General features: G+C 37.8%; 2 protein-coding genes across 5 annotated transcripts; one reads left to right on the forward strand and one right to left on the reverse strand.

Moving 5' to 3' along the window:
* Window positions 1–425: 425 nt before the first annotated feature.
* Window positions 426–7,609, forward strand: LOC112275047 (protein fluG). Of its 2 annotated transcripts, XM_073530123.2 has the most exons (18): window positions 426–704; window positions 839–892; window positions 1,455–1,717; window positions 2,098–2,355; window positions 2,532–2,598; window positions 2,894–3,007; window positions 3,151–3,268; window positions 3,370–3,526; window positions 3,796–3,891; window positions 4,159–4,207; window positions 4,392–4,942; window positions 5,142–5,314; window positions 5,470–5,590; window positions 5,772–5,948; window positions 6,117–6,262; window positions 6,446–6,634; window positions 6,826–7,040; window positions 7,198–7,609. In XM_073530123.2, the coding sequence occupies exons 3-18, from the start codon at window positions 1,535–1,537 to the stop codon at window positions 7,398–7,400; spliced, it is 2,817 nt and encodes a 938-aa protein (XP_073386224.1). In that variant the 5' UTR covers window positions 426–704; window positions 839–892; window positions 1,455–1,534; the 3' UTR covers window positions 7,401–7,609. The 2 variants fall into 2 exon arrangements, with proteins under 2 accessions (XP_073386224.1, XP_073386225.1); XM_073530124.2 differs by lacking the exons at window positions 426–704; window positions 839–892; window positions 1,455–1,717 and adding an exon at window positions 1,892–1,941.
* A 576-nt stretch (window positions 7,610–8,185) lies between these two features.
* Window positions 8,186–11,421, reverse strand: LOC112275351 (uncharacterized). 3 transcript variants are annotated; one of them, XR_016500175.1, is made up of 7 exons: window positions 10,794–11,421; window positions 9,948–10,140; window positions 9,644–9,775; window positions 9,412–9,512; window positions 9,113–9,251; window positions 8,815–8,876; window positions 8,186–8,556 (listed from the first exon to the last, which is right to left on the reverse strand). XR_016500175.1 is itself a non-coding variant. In XM_090246382.1 (5 exons), the coding sequence occupies exons 1-5, from the start codon at window positions 11,408–11,410 to the stop codon at window positions 9,233–9,235; spliced, it is 1,062 nt and encodes a 353-aa protein (XP_090102508.1). In that variant the 5' UTR covers window positions 11,411–11,421; the 3' UTR covers window positions 9,003–9,232. The 3 variants fall into 3 exon arrangements, 1 of the variants encoding a protein (XP_090102508.1); XR_016500176.1 differs by having other exon boundaries at window positions 8,815–8,881; XM_090246382.1 differs by lacking the exons at window positions 8,186–8,556; window positions 8,815–8,876 and having other exon boundaries at window positions 9,003–9,251.
* Between the last annotated feature and the right edge of the window lie 5,725 nt (window positions 11,422–17,146).

A 17,146-nucleotide genomic window follows, 5' to 3' on the forward strand; every position in this document is an offset into this window, starting at 1 on the left:
GTGATCTATTAAAGATTTATTTATTTATTAATTAACAATAATTAGCATACACTCATCAATATATAATTTAAAACTGTGCACACCAGAAAACTCAAAATCATGTACAAAAGCATATTGTATAGAACAAGATTCAAACAGTTTCTAGATAGGCAGCGTGAAAAAATCCCAGCATTAGAGAAAAATCGGAATCTGAAAGACAACCATGAAAAGTAATTTAAAACGTTACTAGGTTTGTGTGAAAAGGGATCCGCGAACCCTTTACCCCCCCCCCCCCCCACAACCCAGATTCAGCTCCTGCTGAGCGGGAACCGCGGCAGCGTCAGGACGATGGAATGGATCATTTCGGATTGGGATGAGCAACAGCGATGACGATCGACGAAATGGGTTTGGTCCGGCAGGGGTCGTAGAGAAAGATGCAGTACCAAAGGTGTAAGCTTAGGGAAAGAAAAAGCAGGCAGGCAGGCAGGCAAGCAGGGGAGGGGAGAGGAGGGGAGGTTGCGACGGAGGCGGAGGAGACTGAACCAGGGGCGTCAATTTCTTGTCTGTTTCGAGCCCACCCGAGTCGTCGGGGTAAATGCGTGGTATCGCATGCACGGTTGTGCGAATCGTTCGTGCGGGACCGACCTATCAGAGCTCCACCTCTGGCACGGGGAGAGCAGTAAATGCAAGGCATCGGCCGACTGGGGCTCTGTTCCGCTCCCCAGGTGAGGTTTATTTTGGCCTCCTTCGCATGAGCTAGCCCCCGCAGCGGTATTTGCGATGCTGGTGACGTGAGGGGGTGACTTCCATTGATAGATCGCTCCATTGATTCCTTCTCACAGGTGGCTTGCACTGTCAGGAGCTGATGTGTTGCCATGATCTCAACCAGCAGCAGCAGCAGCAGGAAGTGCAGGTAGGTCGATGCCACAGCAGGCGCGCCGAGGTTGGCAGGTTGATTTGGCTCTGGGCTGAGTTGGGTTTCGTGATCGTCTCTTCCCGATCCGTGGAGTGCTTTCTTATTAGTCTCCTTGTGTTGTTTGGGTTTGCCCAACAATCTTTCTGTTGCTGGAACTCTTATTTCCTAGCTTGGGTGCGGCTGCTAAATCAACATTGAGTGGTTAGTAGTCAAATGGTTCCTCGAGGAGGAGTAGGAGGAGGAGAGAAATTAGGTGTGCGCAAGGTGATTGAGGAGAATTGTGAGATAGTATTGCTGAGGAAATCTTGAGATTAGGTGTTTGACGAGCGTTTAGGGGGTCTCATTGGTGTCTCTGGCTTGGATCGCAGGAGAGGAATCTCGAGCTCCTCTCAAGACATCCAATCTGTTTTCAACTAAAAGTTCGTTGCATCTGTACAATATAATCAAGCCTGGAAACGACACGAATCACACTGCATCTAAAAACGATCCAGACCTAGCTCAAGGAGTTTGTTGTTTAGGAGATTCGTGACTTTTCCAACATTTGTGAGAGTCTGCGCAGATTCGCGGAAATCGTCATCTCTTGGTGAGTAGCAGATCTTGTCCTCGGCGATTACTGGGTGGGAAAAGAAGTGTAGGAAGATGGCGAGCACACTGGAGCAAGATCACGAGAATATCCGGCAGACATGCCTGCAGGTGCCCCTTGTGGACTCGCATGCACACAACGTGGTGGCTCTCGATTCCCACTTGCCCTTCTTGCGATGCCTTTCTGACGAACGTGGCCATGAAACTCTCTCCGGTGTGCCCCTCAGCCTCGCCTACCAGGTTTATTCCCCACCCATTCATTGCCGATCCCTACTCTTGCACATCTCTAGAGCTTGGCAAACATCTCTAGCATGCAGAAAAGGGGTAAACGTATCGAATTTCATAAGATATTGTGTTTCTCACAGTGGATTATGTCTTGCATTCTCTAGGGATCAAGAGATCTAACTTATACAGCTTCACATTTATCACGAGGCTTTTGGTCTACAGACGTGGAACTATAGCTGGTTAATTATCTCGTTCAGGCTCAACACTGAACATTTACCCCCCCCCCCCCCCCCCCCTTTTTTTTTTTTTTTTTTTTGTGGGTGTTGAATCGGAGCATCAGTATCTTTCAAATTAATCAGATTTCTCATCCCTTTCATGTATATTGGTGTTGACAGAGGAGCCTGGAAGAACTAGGAGACATGTACGGCGTTGAGCCAAACGAGGCTTCTCTTAAGGCGCACAGGGAATCTATAGGCCTCGAAGCTGTGAGTGAGAGATGCTTCGGTGGTGCAAACATCGACTATGTCCTTCTGGACGATGGCTTGACTATGGATCGAATGCTGGGGTTGGGTTGGCATCGCAAGTATATTCGTAGTGTGCATAGGGTTCTGCGAATTGAAACTGTTGCGGAGGCCGTGCTCAACCAGCCCGTGGTAAGCAGTTCTGTTCTCTGCAGTGTGTGCTACAATGTGGTTGAGGCTAAGTGGAGCAGGTCGTCATCTTTAACCCCGAGAAATCCAGATTTAGTCCGAAGTTTCATGAATTCTTCATTACACCTGGAAAATTTCGTCACCTAATTTCTCATTATGCTGTTGCTTGATGCTGACAGAGCCAAGGTGGATTTGCAACTTGGACGCTGAGTAGCTTTGACCACCGATTTGTGTCGACACTAGAGTCATATCCTTCATAACTTTCGTTGTTTGTTTGTGTGTTTCTTTTGTTTATTTTTGTTGTTTTTCTTTTTGTTTTCCCCTAATGTTTTTGTACTCATGGAGTGGTTTGTTGAGGAGATGACATATGCTTTTTCTTCCTTGAAACACAGCATTGCTAGTTATAACCACGTGAAGTGCCATATAGGGGTAGTCAGTGATAGCTCGCTACAATTCCTAAGAATCTCCTGCCGAAAGTTTCTTTGGTGAATGAACTCCTTCTTTTGCCCGAAGTTTCATTTTCTTTAACTGGAAGGATTCACACTTGCGGAGAAGGTAGTTGCGTTCAAGAGCATATGTGCGTATCGAAGTGGACTTCGTATCAACCCCTTGGTCTCTGCGCAAGCTGCTGAGACTGGCCTCCATGAAAATCTCCGTACGTGTTGTCTTCCTGGACCTTAAAAATTAACTCTCTGCTTGTAGAGATTTCTGTTCGCTGCGTGTGGGCTACAATTTGATATACTGTTTATGATTAGTCAGCTGAATCAGATACCAAGTACTTTAGTGTTGGATATGCAGAAAACCATCAGGCAGGGCAGTCTGTCATAGTTTCCAACAAAGCGTTTATTGACTTCATGTTTGTCCGCGCACTTGAGGTTGCTACGGAGCGTAACATTCCCATGCAAATTCATACTGGGTACTATTTCTTCTCTTGCACTTTGGGATGGTTTGTTGCCGCATTTACGATATTTGTAAGCCAAAAGGTGAAGCTCACACACGTCGTTGTGCGTGTTCTAGCTTTGGCGACAAGGACTTGCAGCTGGAGCTGGCAAATCCTCTACATCTTCGTGCTATTTTAGAAGATCCGTTGTTTGCAAAAAGCCGCATCGTGCTCTTACATGGGTCCTATCCGTTCATGCGTGAGGCGTCGTATCTTGCGAGCGTCTACCCCCAGGTTTTGTTTCAATTCTTCATTTTGAAAAGTACTGTCGAATGCACGTTGGTATTCGTAGGCATTCAAGAACTCTGTATTTGTACGATTGTGTGCATTTTCCGAAGCATAATTAATCTTAGCATCCGAAGCAAGACAACATGCACTAATGCAGTAGTTCCTCCAGTGGCAGAAAGTTTCTGGTTGAAGATATTTGCAAATTGCAATTTGTACATGTGGGATGAAGTATTTGTACCCGGAGTGATTCTGGCTTAGACACCATGGATTGACAGGTGCACATCGATTTTGGCCTTGTTGTGCCTATGTTAAGCGTTCGAGGGATGCGGTGTGCTCTCAGTGATCTACTTGATCTGGCACCTGTGAACAAGGTGAGTTTCTCCACAAACCATGCTAATAAATAGCTCGAAAATTAGAATTACGGTAATCCTCATGCAGAGTGATGCGTGGTCCTAACGAAGAAATCCCTGGACTTGCAACTTTTTGGTTGTAAATGAGTTGGTCTGATTTTTCACGAGAGTTTGCTTCGGCTTTTTATTGAGCTCTAATTTATGCAGCTCAAATAAAAATTGGGTCAACTCTCAAGTGGCGAATTACCGGTATTTGATTTGTTGAACTGGTTCCAACTTGTGTTGCAGATAATGTTCAGCAGTGATGGATACGCCTTTCCGGAGACGTTTTATTTAGGTGTGGACAAATGTGCATGCTTGTCAAGCTTTTGATACAAGACCGTGATTTCGTTTTACCGAGTGGGAAATTGAAGCTTTAATACATTGATTACAGTGGTTAAATCATTATAGGCTCTTGCATTCTTCTGTTGTGTTGCCCGTCTTTGGATATCTAATAACCTGTGTAATGTGCCGACTTGTAGGGGCAAAGTGGTCACGCGACATACTAGCTCGTGTGCTCTGTGAGTCGTATGATAACGGCGACTTGACGCTCGAAGAAGCAATTGCAGCTGCTGAGCTGATCTTGAACCGCAATGCAATTGAATTTTACAAGCTAGAAGGAAATTCTCGTGCACCGTTTTCTTCTTTAGCTCGCTCACATTCAACTGAAAGCCTTCTGAGACTGCAGGAGAGTCTCGCTCCTCCTTTAACAATTGAAAAACCTCCGTCCTCTTTTGAGTTTAGATTACCGGGGAGGTCGCCGCATCCTAATGGCTCCGCTCACCCAAACTCAAAAGATGTTTATAACGAGGCGAATCCAACTCCCAAATTTGGCCCAGCTCCCCAGTTCGTACCTAGAGCTACGGCAGCGACTTCGTTGGCTCCAGTGGCTCCCGTAGCTCCCGTGGCTTTAGTGACAGCCGTGCCTGAAGTTGTTGTACCTGTTGCTGTAATAGCAGTTGACGAGAAACCTCTTGAAGTTAAACGTGTTCGGTTGCTTTATGCGGACACATCAGGGCAACTTCGTTGTCGGGTATGTTTACCGCTCTTAGTCAATCAAAACCTACGTATTAATCAGATGCGTGTGGGTATCAGCAACATAAAATATGGTTAAAAGCAAAGCATGTCTCCAACACGTAGAGGTCGCATTGGTTAATCCATTCTTGATCTGTTTGCTGCGAGTTAATGAAATGTTCAAGCATGTTAAATTGAAGTCTTATATTGTGATGTAGGTTGTTCCCAGGAGGAGGTTCGAGGAGGTGGTGGTGGAGCATGGGGTGGGGATTCCGTCATGCATCATGGGCATGACGGCTCACTCAGATTTTGCTGCTCTTGGTTCTGGATTATCATCAGTAGGTGAAGTTCGTCTAATGCCAGATCTTAGCACAAAGATCACGGTTCCCTGGTGAGTTGTACTGAGGTCCTTGCTTTCCCGTAGATAGTAGTTCTTCATTGTTCCATCTGTTTTTGAGGTATGCATAGTTTTATTACTAGGCAATCTGTTGCTCAGACAAATGCCAGAGTTCCATGCGTCTAGTTTTAACCCTAGTGTTGGTGCAGGTGTTCAGAGGATGCATTGGTCTTTGTGAACATACATGAAAAGCCTGGACTTCCATGGAAGTGTGACCCTCGCAACACGCTGCAACGCCTCTCGCAAACGCTTCGCATGAGCTACAATCTAGTGAAAATGCTTTCTCTTTCTCTCTTTTCTTTCCTTTATTTTATTTTTGTTTTTTGCTCTTCTTCTTTGGTTTTGCTTTTTACAGCATATTTGAGTTTGGAATGGTAGTGTTATGAAGTTAGCCGTTTTTGACACTGACACTGAGACTTCCGAACACTCCTGTTTGGTGATGTTGCTGTAGGTGATGCGGGCAGGCTTTGACATTGGATTCTACCTTATCAAACAATCTTCTGGATTCCAAAACTTTGAATTTCTGACCGCAAGCCCATTTTCATCTGCAGCTGGTGTTCATGCAGCTTCGTCCATTTTGGCCGAGATTTACGATATATTATCATCTCTCAACATCCACATTGAAGAGGTAACTGAAAGAGTCGCTACTGGTCAACAATTCTAGATTTGAATGTGCTCTAGTCTCTTTAGGGCGCCGAAAATCTGCATCCTGCTGATTTCGAAAACAGAGCGATCAAATTTGCTGTTGAAAAGATGAATGGATAACTTCCACTCCTAACTTTGAGGTTTTTGGCAGATGCACTGTGAAGGAGGAGGTCAATTTGTGGTGACTGTTGGAAATACCCACGTTCTTACTGCTGCAGACAATTTCCTGCTTGTCAGAGAGACTGTGAATGCAGTTGCTAGCAAGCACTCCTTGCGTGCTACGTTTGTACCAAACTTGTATGCAGTGCTCATCGTTTTCTTTGTCGACTGATTTATGTACTGTATCTACCAACTATGAATGCGTAGATTTACCACAGTATTTTAGGACTTGAACCGTGAATCTATCAGCATTTTGCAATCTTCAGTGCATTGCAGTCAAGTGTATTATAGTGGACTGGTTTGTTTGACTTCTGTTGCTAGGCAAGAGGCTTCAGGCATTGGCAGTTCACGCGTCCGGTTAAGCCTGTGGCAAGAAGATTTAAATGTGGTCGGATCCATGGATACTACGAACGACAAGTATGGGTTATCTCAATTCGGGCAAAGGTTCCTTGGAGGAATTTTCCATCATTTGCCTGCCCTTCTTGCGTTCACTGCGCCACTCCCAATTTGGTAACTTATTTCTTCCGTTTGGTGCATTTTGTGTTCTGGAACGAATATATTTTACTGTGTTAGAAAAAATAGGTCACGAGCATGGTCTTCTAGAAGAAAGTACATCTTGCTGCTAGTCCTAATTAAGGAACATACTTTTCATGCTCACTGTTAGCTAAAGGAGTGACCCTGAACAATTTGGGCATCTACAGCTATGATTCAAACAATGGTGCTGGCTACCACTTCTGGGGACAAGGCAATTTGCTAGCACCTCTTCGAACGACTTATGGTGCTAGCCCCAACGAAGTGAGCAGCCTAGAGTTGAGACAATTCAACGGATGTGTCAACCCCCATTTGGGCTTAGCTGCCATCCTCGCTGCAGGAATCGATGGCTTACGCAAGCACATTCATGTCCCCAAGCCCATAGGTATAAGCCTTCTCAAACTCAACTTCAAATTCCGAGTTTCATTGAAACGATGTAGAAACTGGTATGCATGGATTTGTTTCAAATTTAATCACATGATTTAGTTTACGCCGTTTGATTCGCTAACCGATTGATTTGTGCATTGATTGGTCAAATACAGACATTGAAGAGTTGGATAAAGAATCAGTCAGGCTGTTGCCAGCGGTACTGGAGGAGGCCGTTGCAGCGTTGGAGAGCAACAAGGTGATGCAGGAGAGCCTAGGAGCTGCACTAGTGGTTGCCATCTCTGCTGTGCGGAAGGACGAAGCATCATTCCACAACAACAACAATGAGTCCAAAAAGTTGTTGGCTGCGCGCTATTAGTACGAAACTTTTTACGACATTTTAGGCATGTATTTTTGAGCTGCGGATCAGAGATTACTTACAATTGATGGACTATTCCTATCTCCTGGTGATGGTTTTTGACCTTACATGAGCTCCCAGTGGGGACGATAAACCTTGTATGTTTGGCTCATGGAGGAATTGAATGACATTGAAGCCCAGTATCAAAGAGAGCTTTTGCTATGCTTCTACTTTTATGTGTTTTTCTAACAAATCTTCTAAATTCTTCTTCTAACTTCTTTGACTTCGCTTGCCATGTTGGCTTGTTGGTAGATTTTGGTAGAAGTCAAGAGAAAAGATCAGTTGATTTTTTGGAAACAAAACACTGTTCCAAAAAACTAGTATGAGCAGCTTGCTTTTCTAATGAAGTACGTTTAGGGTGTAAATAGCCTACTTGATCCCCTAATTTTTTTCATTGGGACTATACTAAATAGAGTTTTTAAAATTTTAATTTTTTCTTGCAATTTTTGTCTCTTCTTGTAATTACTTCTTCTCAATGTGCTATTCATTCTTACATTTCCATTATAGAAGCAATCCAAGATTTGGCTTTTTTTTAAGTGTCTATTCTGGTACTTGGTTATAAGACACTCCTAAATAATAACACATAATCTAACCAAAGTTTGGAATTCTACTCAAATTTTTACCTATCATTTATTAAAGTCTACATCCCACTCTAATGTTGTGCTTCATCATCTGTGCTTAAGTTTAATATATACGGTTGAAATTCTAGCAGTCAGATCTTTGTAGAATGAATATTGTGAGCCTCATTTATGAACATTCAACGGTAAACCTTTTATTTTAAAATTAATTATATCACCAAAGGCAACTGGAACTTGCGAGCAAAAATTATTCATTGTTCACCTGCTGAGAAGGCAAGAAATGCGCTACCCCATTTTCAAAAGATCTAAATAAAAAATAAACAAGTTCTTTGAAATTGAATAAAATAATATCGAACGCTGGTGCAGGAAGCAGGGGCTTGGGAACGAGAAGCATACGCTGTGATACAGCTTCAAACTCAGGGCATGAGGCGAATGCGGTAAGAAACACAGCAGGATTGAACGGCCATCTAGACTGAAAGTATTGCTATGTGCAACGTGAGAACCCAGTTGTTGTGGCACCGTTCTCTGTAGTCTGGGCACTGCAACGACGAACATACGAAAGTTCTCTGAAGCCTCAACTTTTGCATTAATTACATGAACCAAATACTCATTGATTTCAAACGAAGCATCCTTGCGTGCAGAGTGCTCAATTATACACAATATTAAACAGATGATAGAGTTTCCAATCACAACCGGTAACATGAAGCGAATGTACATGGATTCTATTGCTGCTAATATTACACAATCGTTTAATGCACTCATGGTCTTACGACTGTTCAACCAAATAGGTCTCGTACCTTGATAAGGGATAGTATCCGACTGTTCAAACCAGAGAATCCATCGCTTGTAACGCTTCAAGCTGCTCTAGCAGACACAAGATTATAAAGAAACATAGAAGGTGAGGGCAAGAACAATCGTCCCGCAGTACATGAACTTTGATCTAGATATAGCGGCCTCATTGAAAATATGCCAGCAGAAATCAATGATGGACAATATAGAAATTCATTAACAGCCGGAAATATCAGGTGGTTGAGGATTGAAGCATAAAACATTGTGCTGCATCTTCGCTTAGACTTAAGAATCATTCCATAATACCTGCAACAAAAATGCTTAAGAAATGTCCAGACTCCAAAGCCACCATTGCGATGGAATCCAATGCACCAGATGGAACTAACATCATCTTCTCGTTTTCACACATCGAGTCTCACAAAAACGTTACTTTTTATTTTTTTTCCTGCGAACATTCAGTTCACATGCACGTTTCAATTTCCAACGGAACTTTTGGAGATACATATATATATATATATATATATATATATAAACTTATCAAATAATGAATTGAACTACGTGAATTAACCATAATGAACTACCGTAGTAATAATGGTGATAACTACCTCGTCACGATTTCCACGCTGGGACCATAAACAATTTTACATCGCTCTTCAAATGAGTCGACAAGGCGAGCTTGCACTTCACTGAAAAAAATATTGGCCACCTACATGGACATACGTAGATCAGTCCATAGTATACGTACAAAAATTTGTTAACAAAATGCCTGATAAATCATATCATATTAGATCTGAATAAGCTCCTAGAGAATAGTCTAAAAAAGCAGAGAGTACATACCTTTCGATACAAAGCTGACTTGAACTGGAAATCAACCACAAAAAAGAGATGGCAAGAATCGGGAGTTGGACCAGGCTTGAAATGCCACTCGTTATTTAAGAAGTCGAATAGAGTACTTTGTGAAACTGTTGTCTGGTTTACAAGACAGTTAAATCACGTTTCAAAAGGATCCATCAATGTTTGAACCAATTTTAGACATGTTCGGAAATCAGAAATACTTCGCAGACTTGACGAAAGTGACATTCTAATTTGAGCAACAGTCTTTGTGTCACGTACAACAGGTAGGAAGGGTATGCGAGAGCACCTTAATCAGGTCGGGAGGCTTAAGTTCGACATGAGAGATGTAATTTTCAACAAAAACCTTGAATCCAATCTCTAACTCTGCGTCCATTTTGTTGTCTTTGCGACACAAGACCTTTGATTTCAGGCACCAAGGTACGAAATCCGCATACGTATCAACGCCTGCCACCACATCGAACACCTGCTGCGGTGTGTGCCTACAGACAATCCCTTTTTTCTTTCAGAACGCAAGAGTAGTGCATAACAATAAAATGGCTGCCGTGCTCCAAATTTCGACATCCCAGGATACAAACATCATTGGTACACCTGGGCGCTGCAACGAAACTCTACGAAATTCTAACAGAAATCTATGAACAGTGCATCAGCCTAACCGCGCATTTTTTTTTCTTTTTACCCCTATTAGGTCAGTAATAGCAAACAAACACACATTCTCTCCACTTCAGTCGGTGCGAATTTGCCTTGCCATAAACCGTGTAGACAGAGCCTTCAAAGAAAAAACTGTGTCTAAATGCATTTCATTGCCATGACTCATACTGGCATTCTATCTGCGTCACAACTCAACAGATTTGTGACGGTATGAGTCATGACGGAAAGATGCAGACCGTATCAGAACGAATATGGTGTGTCGCGGTTATGCAACAAATGAGGAGGTGATGCAGCTATTGCTCTCATGCCATGAGAAAGCGAGATTAAATCCCGAATGTGGACCATAACAAAACAACCAGTAAAAGCTCCATACGTGCTCTAATTGCCGAGATATTTGCAACGAATGCGTCCCTAAACGTCCAAGTGATATGGATTGCATTACACACATCAATCAATCAATCAATCGGGCCAAAATAAAATGTACCCAATAACACGATCCTCTTCGAAATGCTTAGCCAATCCACTCTCCTCATCCCCATCGCCAGCACTCAAAAATCCACGCTCGGGTGGCGCTCGACAACCCCAAGGCACCCCACCAGGCAACGCCCTTGGCAGCATTGGGACCACCTGCCGCAACCGCTGGTCAGGTCTCGTCACCCTCAACTGCATGCCGGAAAGTCTGAGCCCCCGAGGGGAATCAGACCCGCGAAGGCTACGCTCCAGCAGCCTTCCCACAGATCGCACCAGTGCCCCGCCCCGTCCAGGCGGCGCGGCCATTGTGGCTGCGACACAGCCCCGCCTTGTGTACTGCACTGCAGCAGCACTGTCACTTTCACTCACGATGACGATGACAGCAGCAATGGCAATCCCACAGCAGAGCAGAACAGGGTGGTTGGTTGGTTGTTCTGCAACAAGTGCCCACACCCAACAACTCCACACTCTCTCGCTCCACCCTAAACTACTATCCCACTCTAATAATCTACACACCAGTTGACAGGGGGTGAACACACTAAACAGCCTACCAGCCCGCCTCCACCCAAAGCTGCATTCTGTAGAATCTCTACGGATGATGGGCGTAATGTGATCCTTACAATTGTCCATTTTATTCTCCAAATAATAACCTTGCCGATGTAATTCAATCAATTAGTTGCATAATGACTAAACATAAACCATTGCAAAGTATTTCATGTAGAGCAATATTTTGTAAAAACATAATAGGACATCCAACCTTGGTCTCTAAGCTAAATGGTAGCAATCTTAATGGAATTTAGTTATTTAAATACTCGATTAGATAACGATTATCATTGTTGGTACCATCTTCCATAATTACTATATTTGTGTTCAAATAGACACATGAAACATCAAAAAATCTCTCCATAGCATGCTTTTTTAGATCATCAATATCATAATTTTGTGTAGATAAAATAGACATATTGGTAAAATATTCATCTTCAAGATTTCCATCTTTATTTAATCTCAAATTGACATCTTGAATCAAATCATTTGATATTGGACTTACTTTCATAGATTTTCGAGGAATCACTATACTTCTAGATCTACAATAATTGATCCATTTCTAACCTACAAATGGAAACCATCCTTAAACATATTAAACAAAAACATTGTATCATAAAGAACTTTTCAAATATAACAATCTTATATAATGTATATCTTTAAAAGTTCTTCAACAAATATACTTTTCAAATGCATATTTTTGATCAACTTGTACACTTTAATATGAGACCAAATATATGATTGTTGCAAAGAATAATATAAATAATTTATCAAAAATCTCTTTTAAAGACTATAGTAATTCCACCAAATAATTTATTAGTGATATTTATGTAATAGAGAATTTTATCAATTGCTTCAATACAATAGCAATGTTATGTTGGCACTTTATTCCAAATGATAAGAATTATCTTATTTAGCACGTCTACATATGCTATAATAAGGTAATGATAAGATAATTGTATTGTTGACACATATGAATAGATAATTGGAACCATGTTTAAAAAGTTGTGGAAGTATCTAGAATTGGAGTTAGGTTAGTAGACTATATAGGATCCATTGTGGAACCTTCTAGAAATGGCTTAGGACGATTATTTAGGTAGGACCTACTATAAAACCTTCTAGATGGATTTTAGGACGGTTATCTAAGTGGGGTCTATCATTTAGGAACATTCTAGAAAGTCTAGGATGGTAGAACAAAGTATAAATAGGACTAGCTAGGACCTTTTGAGGCAGCTTGTCAAATATGGCTTTGGACCCTTTTTCTTAATAAAATTTGAGTTTATATCTTTCTATTCTCTTCTATTTTGTTCTAATTCCGGTTCCTCAGTTTTGTCCTTTATGTCCTATTTTGTTTAGGTTTGTTTAGTTCTATTTAGTTTTATTCTGGCCCATTTTGTCTTACTTTGTGAGGAGGTTTTATGTTGCTATGAATTAGAAGGATCTTCAACACTTAAGATAGATTGGTCCTATTTTATTGATAACATAGCAAGTATTAGACTATTCTTTGGTAGTGTATCGATAGTCATCGTCTAGTTTAAAGTCAGTTGTTGTAGTCACATTAGGTACTATATTGAGGCTATTGTGAGTTACTCTTAAAAAGTCAACCAAGAAGTGAGAAGGCATACAAAAGTGAAGTCTAGCGGGGAATTATAGCATGGAAGATATCATCGAATAATCTCAAATGGAGGTTAAATACAATACTTCTTAGGCCAAATAGCTACTTTGCAAGGACAAATAGAAGCCTTTAGAACAAGGGAGTTGACATCTACTAGGCTGAAATTTAGTAAGCTTAATATATACTCTAGGGCTTCAAAATAAGAAAATGTATGTTAATAGCTCTTTAACATACAACAATACCTTCAACTATTTGGGATAAATACTATTAAAGGAATTTATTTAGAATAGGAATAAATAAGGATTTTATTTAGAATTTGATTAAAAATTTGATTAATATTTCATTAGAATTTCTTTAGGATTTATCTATGATTTATTTAGAATTTTTTTTTTAATTTTTTTAAAATAATTTTTATTTTGATATTTCTTTAGATTTTTTTATTATTTCTTTAAATTTTTTATAGAATAATTTATGAATTATTTAGAATTTCTTTAAAAAATTCTTAAAAATCTAAATTTAATTTGATCAAGATTTGATTAAGATTTTTTAGCTTTAATTGAGGTTTATTTAGGATTCTATTAGAGTTGTTAGGACCTTGTTGTTGCAATTCCAATTTTACCTTCTATAGTCAAGTGTCCAATTTATTCTTAAGCAAGACTTAATATAATACGACATATTTGGTGAATCCAATATAAAAAGCTTAAAGCAAAAGGTGTTTATTTTATTTTATTTTATTTTATTTATTTAAATTATAGAGAAGAAAGATAAGAAAGTTGAAGAAGGAGCTATGGATAGTACTTCAATTTGAACTTTTAATAGAGTTGCAAGTGGAGGTATAAGTAGAGGTATGAATGTAAGATAAGATATATATTTTGATTCTAATTTTGAAGCATATTTGAAGCCTTTGCTTTATTTATGCAAGAACTATAGGTTAAATATTGTAAAAAGGGTATGAAAAATAAAGCTTTATAGGCGGTTGCAGATAAGATTGATTAGTTTGAAGAGAATGAAATTACAAAATATTTCAAGTATTATTTTAAAGAAATAAAATTGAAGCATGTTTCTAAGAAAGAAATGGTTTAATTATTTAAATTAGCTTTTTCTCCAAAAATAAGAAATCATAACAAGTCTGTTATAGGATATTTTAGAGGTTTATGAGAGATTTTTTTTCAAGTATTGAAAGATGAATTGTTTTTAAAAGATAGTGACTAGGTTACAAAGAAGTCATTTTTGAATTGATTGAGAGTCCAAAAAAGGATCTTCAAGCAATAAAATAATTGAAGAAGCTTGAAAGACAAAATTTTGGTTTATTAAATAAAGAGAAGAAATTATTAGATTCAAGTAAAGAAGAATTTTTTCTTCATGTAGTTAATAGGAAGTTGCAAGAGAAGTTAAAACATTTGCTTAAAAATAAAGTAGAAGATGAAATATAGACAATAAATTAGAAGCAAGTAGAAGACATAATAGTTTGCTTGAAAAACAATATATAAAAAAGAACATGATAGATATTCAAAGATCATTGCAAGCATCTAAGATAAAAATACCTACTATCTATCATATTTCTATGATTTAACCTTCAATGGCTTCATCAAAGAAAGAAAAAATGAGCATCAATGTAGAATCATATAAAAAAATAAAATCATATGTAGAATGAAAGATTTACAAATAAAATTTTCAAAACTTAAAAAAAAAATGATTATTCATTAAGAATATCAATAAGTGTCAAGGAAAATAATTCAATGAAAGCTAAAAAACAAGTGAGACTTTTTCAAAGAAGTATGAAAAAAGAAAAATAAGAAAGTACGTATATTAAAAGGAAACTGAAATGACTATTGTTAAAAAATAAAAAAACTATAGACTCTTAAAACTAGACTAGAAGCAAAAAATAAGTTGATAAGAATGAAGAGGGCTTTACTATTACCTCTATATATACAATCTACTTACAAGCTATATGGTGACATTCTATACGACCTTCAAAACATGTTGACTTTATACAATATATACCTTAACTTACAAAACAAGTTTTCTATATGATGTCGAAGTAAAAAGAATTTGCCTTAAGAAAGTATTGGACTTCTAGCTATTACTAATTGTTCAACCAAGCTTCAAGATAAAAAAATAAAAATAAAAAATACCAAGTTTATATATGAAATTATCTCTATAGAGATAATTACATCAATACATAAGCCCTAAGTACCAAAGTTCACCAAAAATATAATAAAAATATTATAAAACCTTGTATATCCTTAAGGTGAATTTTTTTCAAACTACAACAATTCATATCTCACGATTGGACCATCCAAACAAACAAAAATTTTACATGAAGTACTAATATAATTTTAAAAACTACTGCAACAAATTTCAACTGTAAATTCATTGTAAAACTTGAGATATTGACAAAATCCTAATAATAGCTTCAAATCCTTGCTTACATACACTTGTGTGAAAATTTCTTCATATCTCACAAAATAAGTACTCAAACACCATAAAATTTTTACCTATAGCTTTTTAACCTAATAATACTCACTTTTAAAAATTTTGAGCCAAAAATTCATCCAAAAACTCAAGATATGGGTCCAACCATTACTATCAATAAAATGACTCACTTACTACCTGTGAATTACATATATTGTCTTCAATGTTCTATAACTTCTTCATATAAACTCCAAATACATAAATTCTTTCATAAGAGATATAGATTTTAAAATCATCCTTGCAGACACTTCTCTTGATCTCCAAAATCTATCATAAAACTCCTTGTATCCTCAAAATAGCAATAGTATGTCTTAAAAAGATACCTTAACTTCAAATGACTATAACTTCATCATTTTAATTCTCTAAAATTTTTATACAAATTTTAGCTCAAATCCTAAACTTTACAATTTTTACTTTTTATTCTCAAATTCTCCTTTTGAAGTTGCAAAAATCCTTATTATAGTCGTAGATAGCTTGCTGAATATCTATTAGGCATGGGCTTTGACTAATAGAGATAAAGATCTTTACTTTTAGCCTTCATCCATCCATGCCTTGCTTTCATCCTTCTAAATAAGCTTCTTAAAGGTTTGAATCTTCATCTTAGAGGTCCAATCTTTTCCTTGAATTTTATACTAAATATTTAAATTCTATATATTTTAAATATTATAATCAACTTAAGTAAATCTCAAAATAAATTTTTTTATATCAAATCTCCTTAAATTAACCTACTAACTATTCTAAAGTACATCAATACTTATAAATATATTATTTATTTTAGTTAACTTTTATGTACTATAAATAATTACAATATATCAATAAGCACGATATAGTTAGCTTATTCTACAAGCTATCAACATTTGTGGCATATACTTAACTTGTTGACTAAGTTTCTAATCTACTAAATTATTATAAATATATGTAAAGTCAATGTAGCATCTATGAATCTTCTAAGAAGCTTTTTAAAAGATATTATAAAATTAATCTATTATTATTTACTTTTATCTATTAATATCAGCTATGTAATAATTATAATCAATATATATCTATGACATTACTCCTCCTTCTAGAGACAATTTCTTTGAGGATCGGTAATCACATATTAAAGAAGTTTAAGGTGCAAAAAATTATATTTGCTATGTATTCTAATCTTTGTTTTCTTTGAAGGTAGTTGATAGGTCTTCTCAATTATTGGTAATGTCTCATTTTAGGATGGAAAGACCACCCTATTATTTGATCATTGTTGAGACCTTCATAACTTCCTTTAAACAAAATATTTTTAGTATCACCAAGAGTCATTCCTACCTCTAATAATATCACCAAATATCAAGATTCTCTTCTTAGGTTGTAATACTAAATACATTGTATCTTGCTATCTATTTAAGGAAGAACATATTGCTCTCAAAGGTCTTCATCCCTAATATATCGTCTTGAAGGCTATGATAATTATAATATCTCATCTAATAAGTCAACAAATAATGGATCTTAAATTGAAACTATTGGCTATTGTTTCTTCATCTCTTTAATGCAATAAATACATAAAAACTACAAACAAAGATAGAAAGTAGAATGCAATCTTAAATACTTGCATGGCAATCCAAAGGTTTTTGGTTGATTAGAAAACAAGATTTATAAGAAAACTAGAAAGAAATTCTTTAATCATAATTTTTAATGATTTGAATTTATAATAACTTTGTAAAGATTTTACAATGTTAGGATTTTTTTGAGGTGACTTT

The sequence above is a fragment of the Physcomitrium patens genome, chromosome 22 (assembly GCF_059467195.1).
Source record: "Physcomitrium patens ecotype Gransden chromosome 22, ASM5946719v1, whole genome shotgun sequence".
Classification (NCBI taxonomy): domain Eukaryota; kingdom Viridiplantae; phylum Streptophyta; class Bryopsida; order Funariales; family Funariaceae; genus Physcomitrium; species Physcomitrium patens.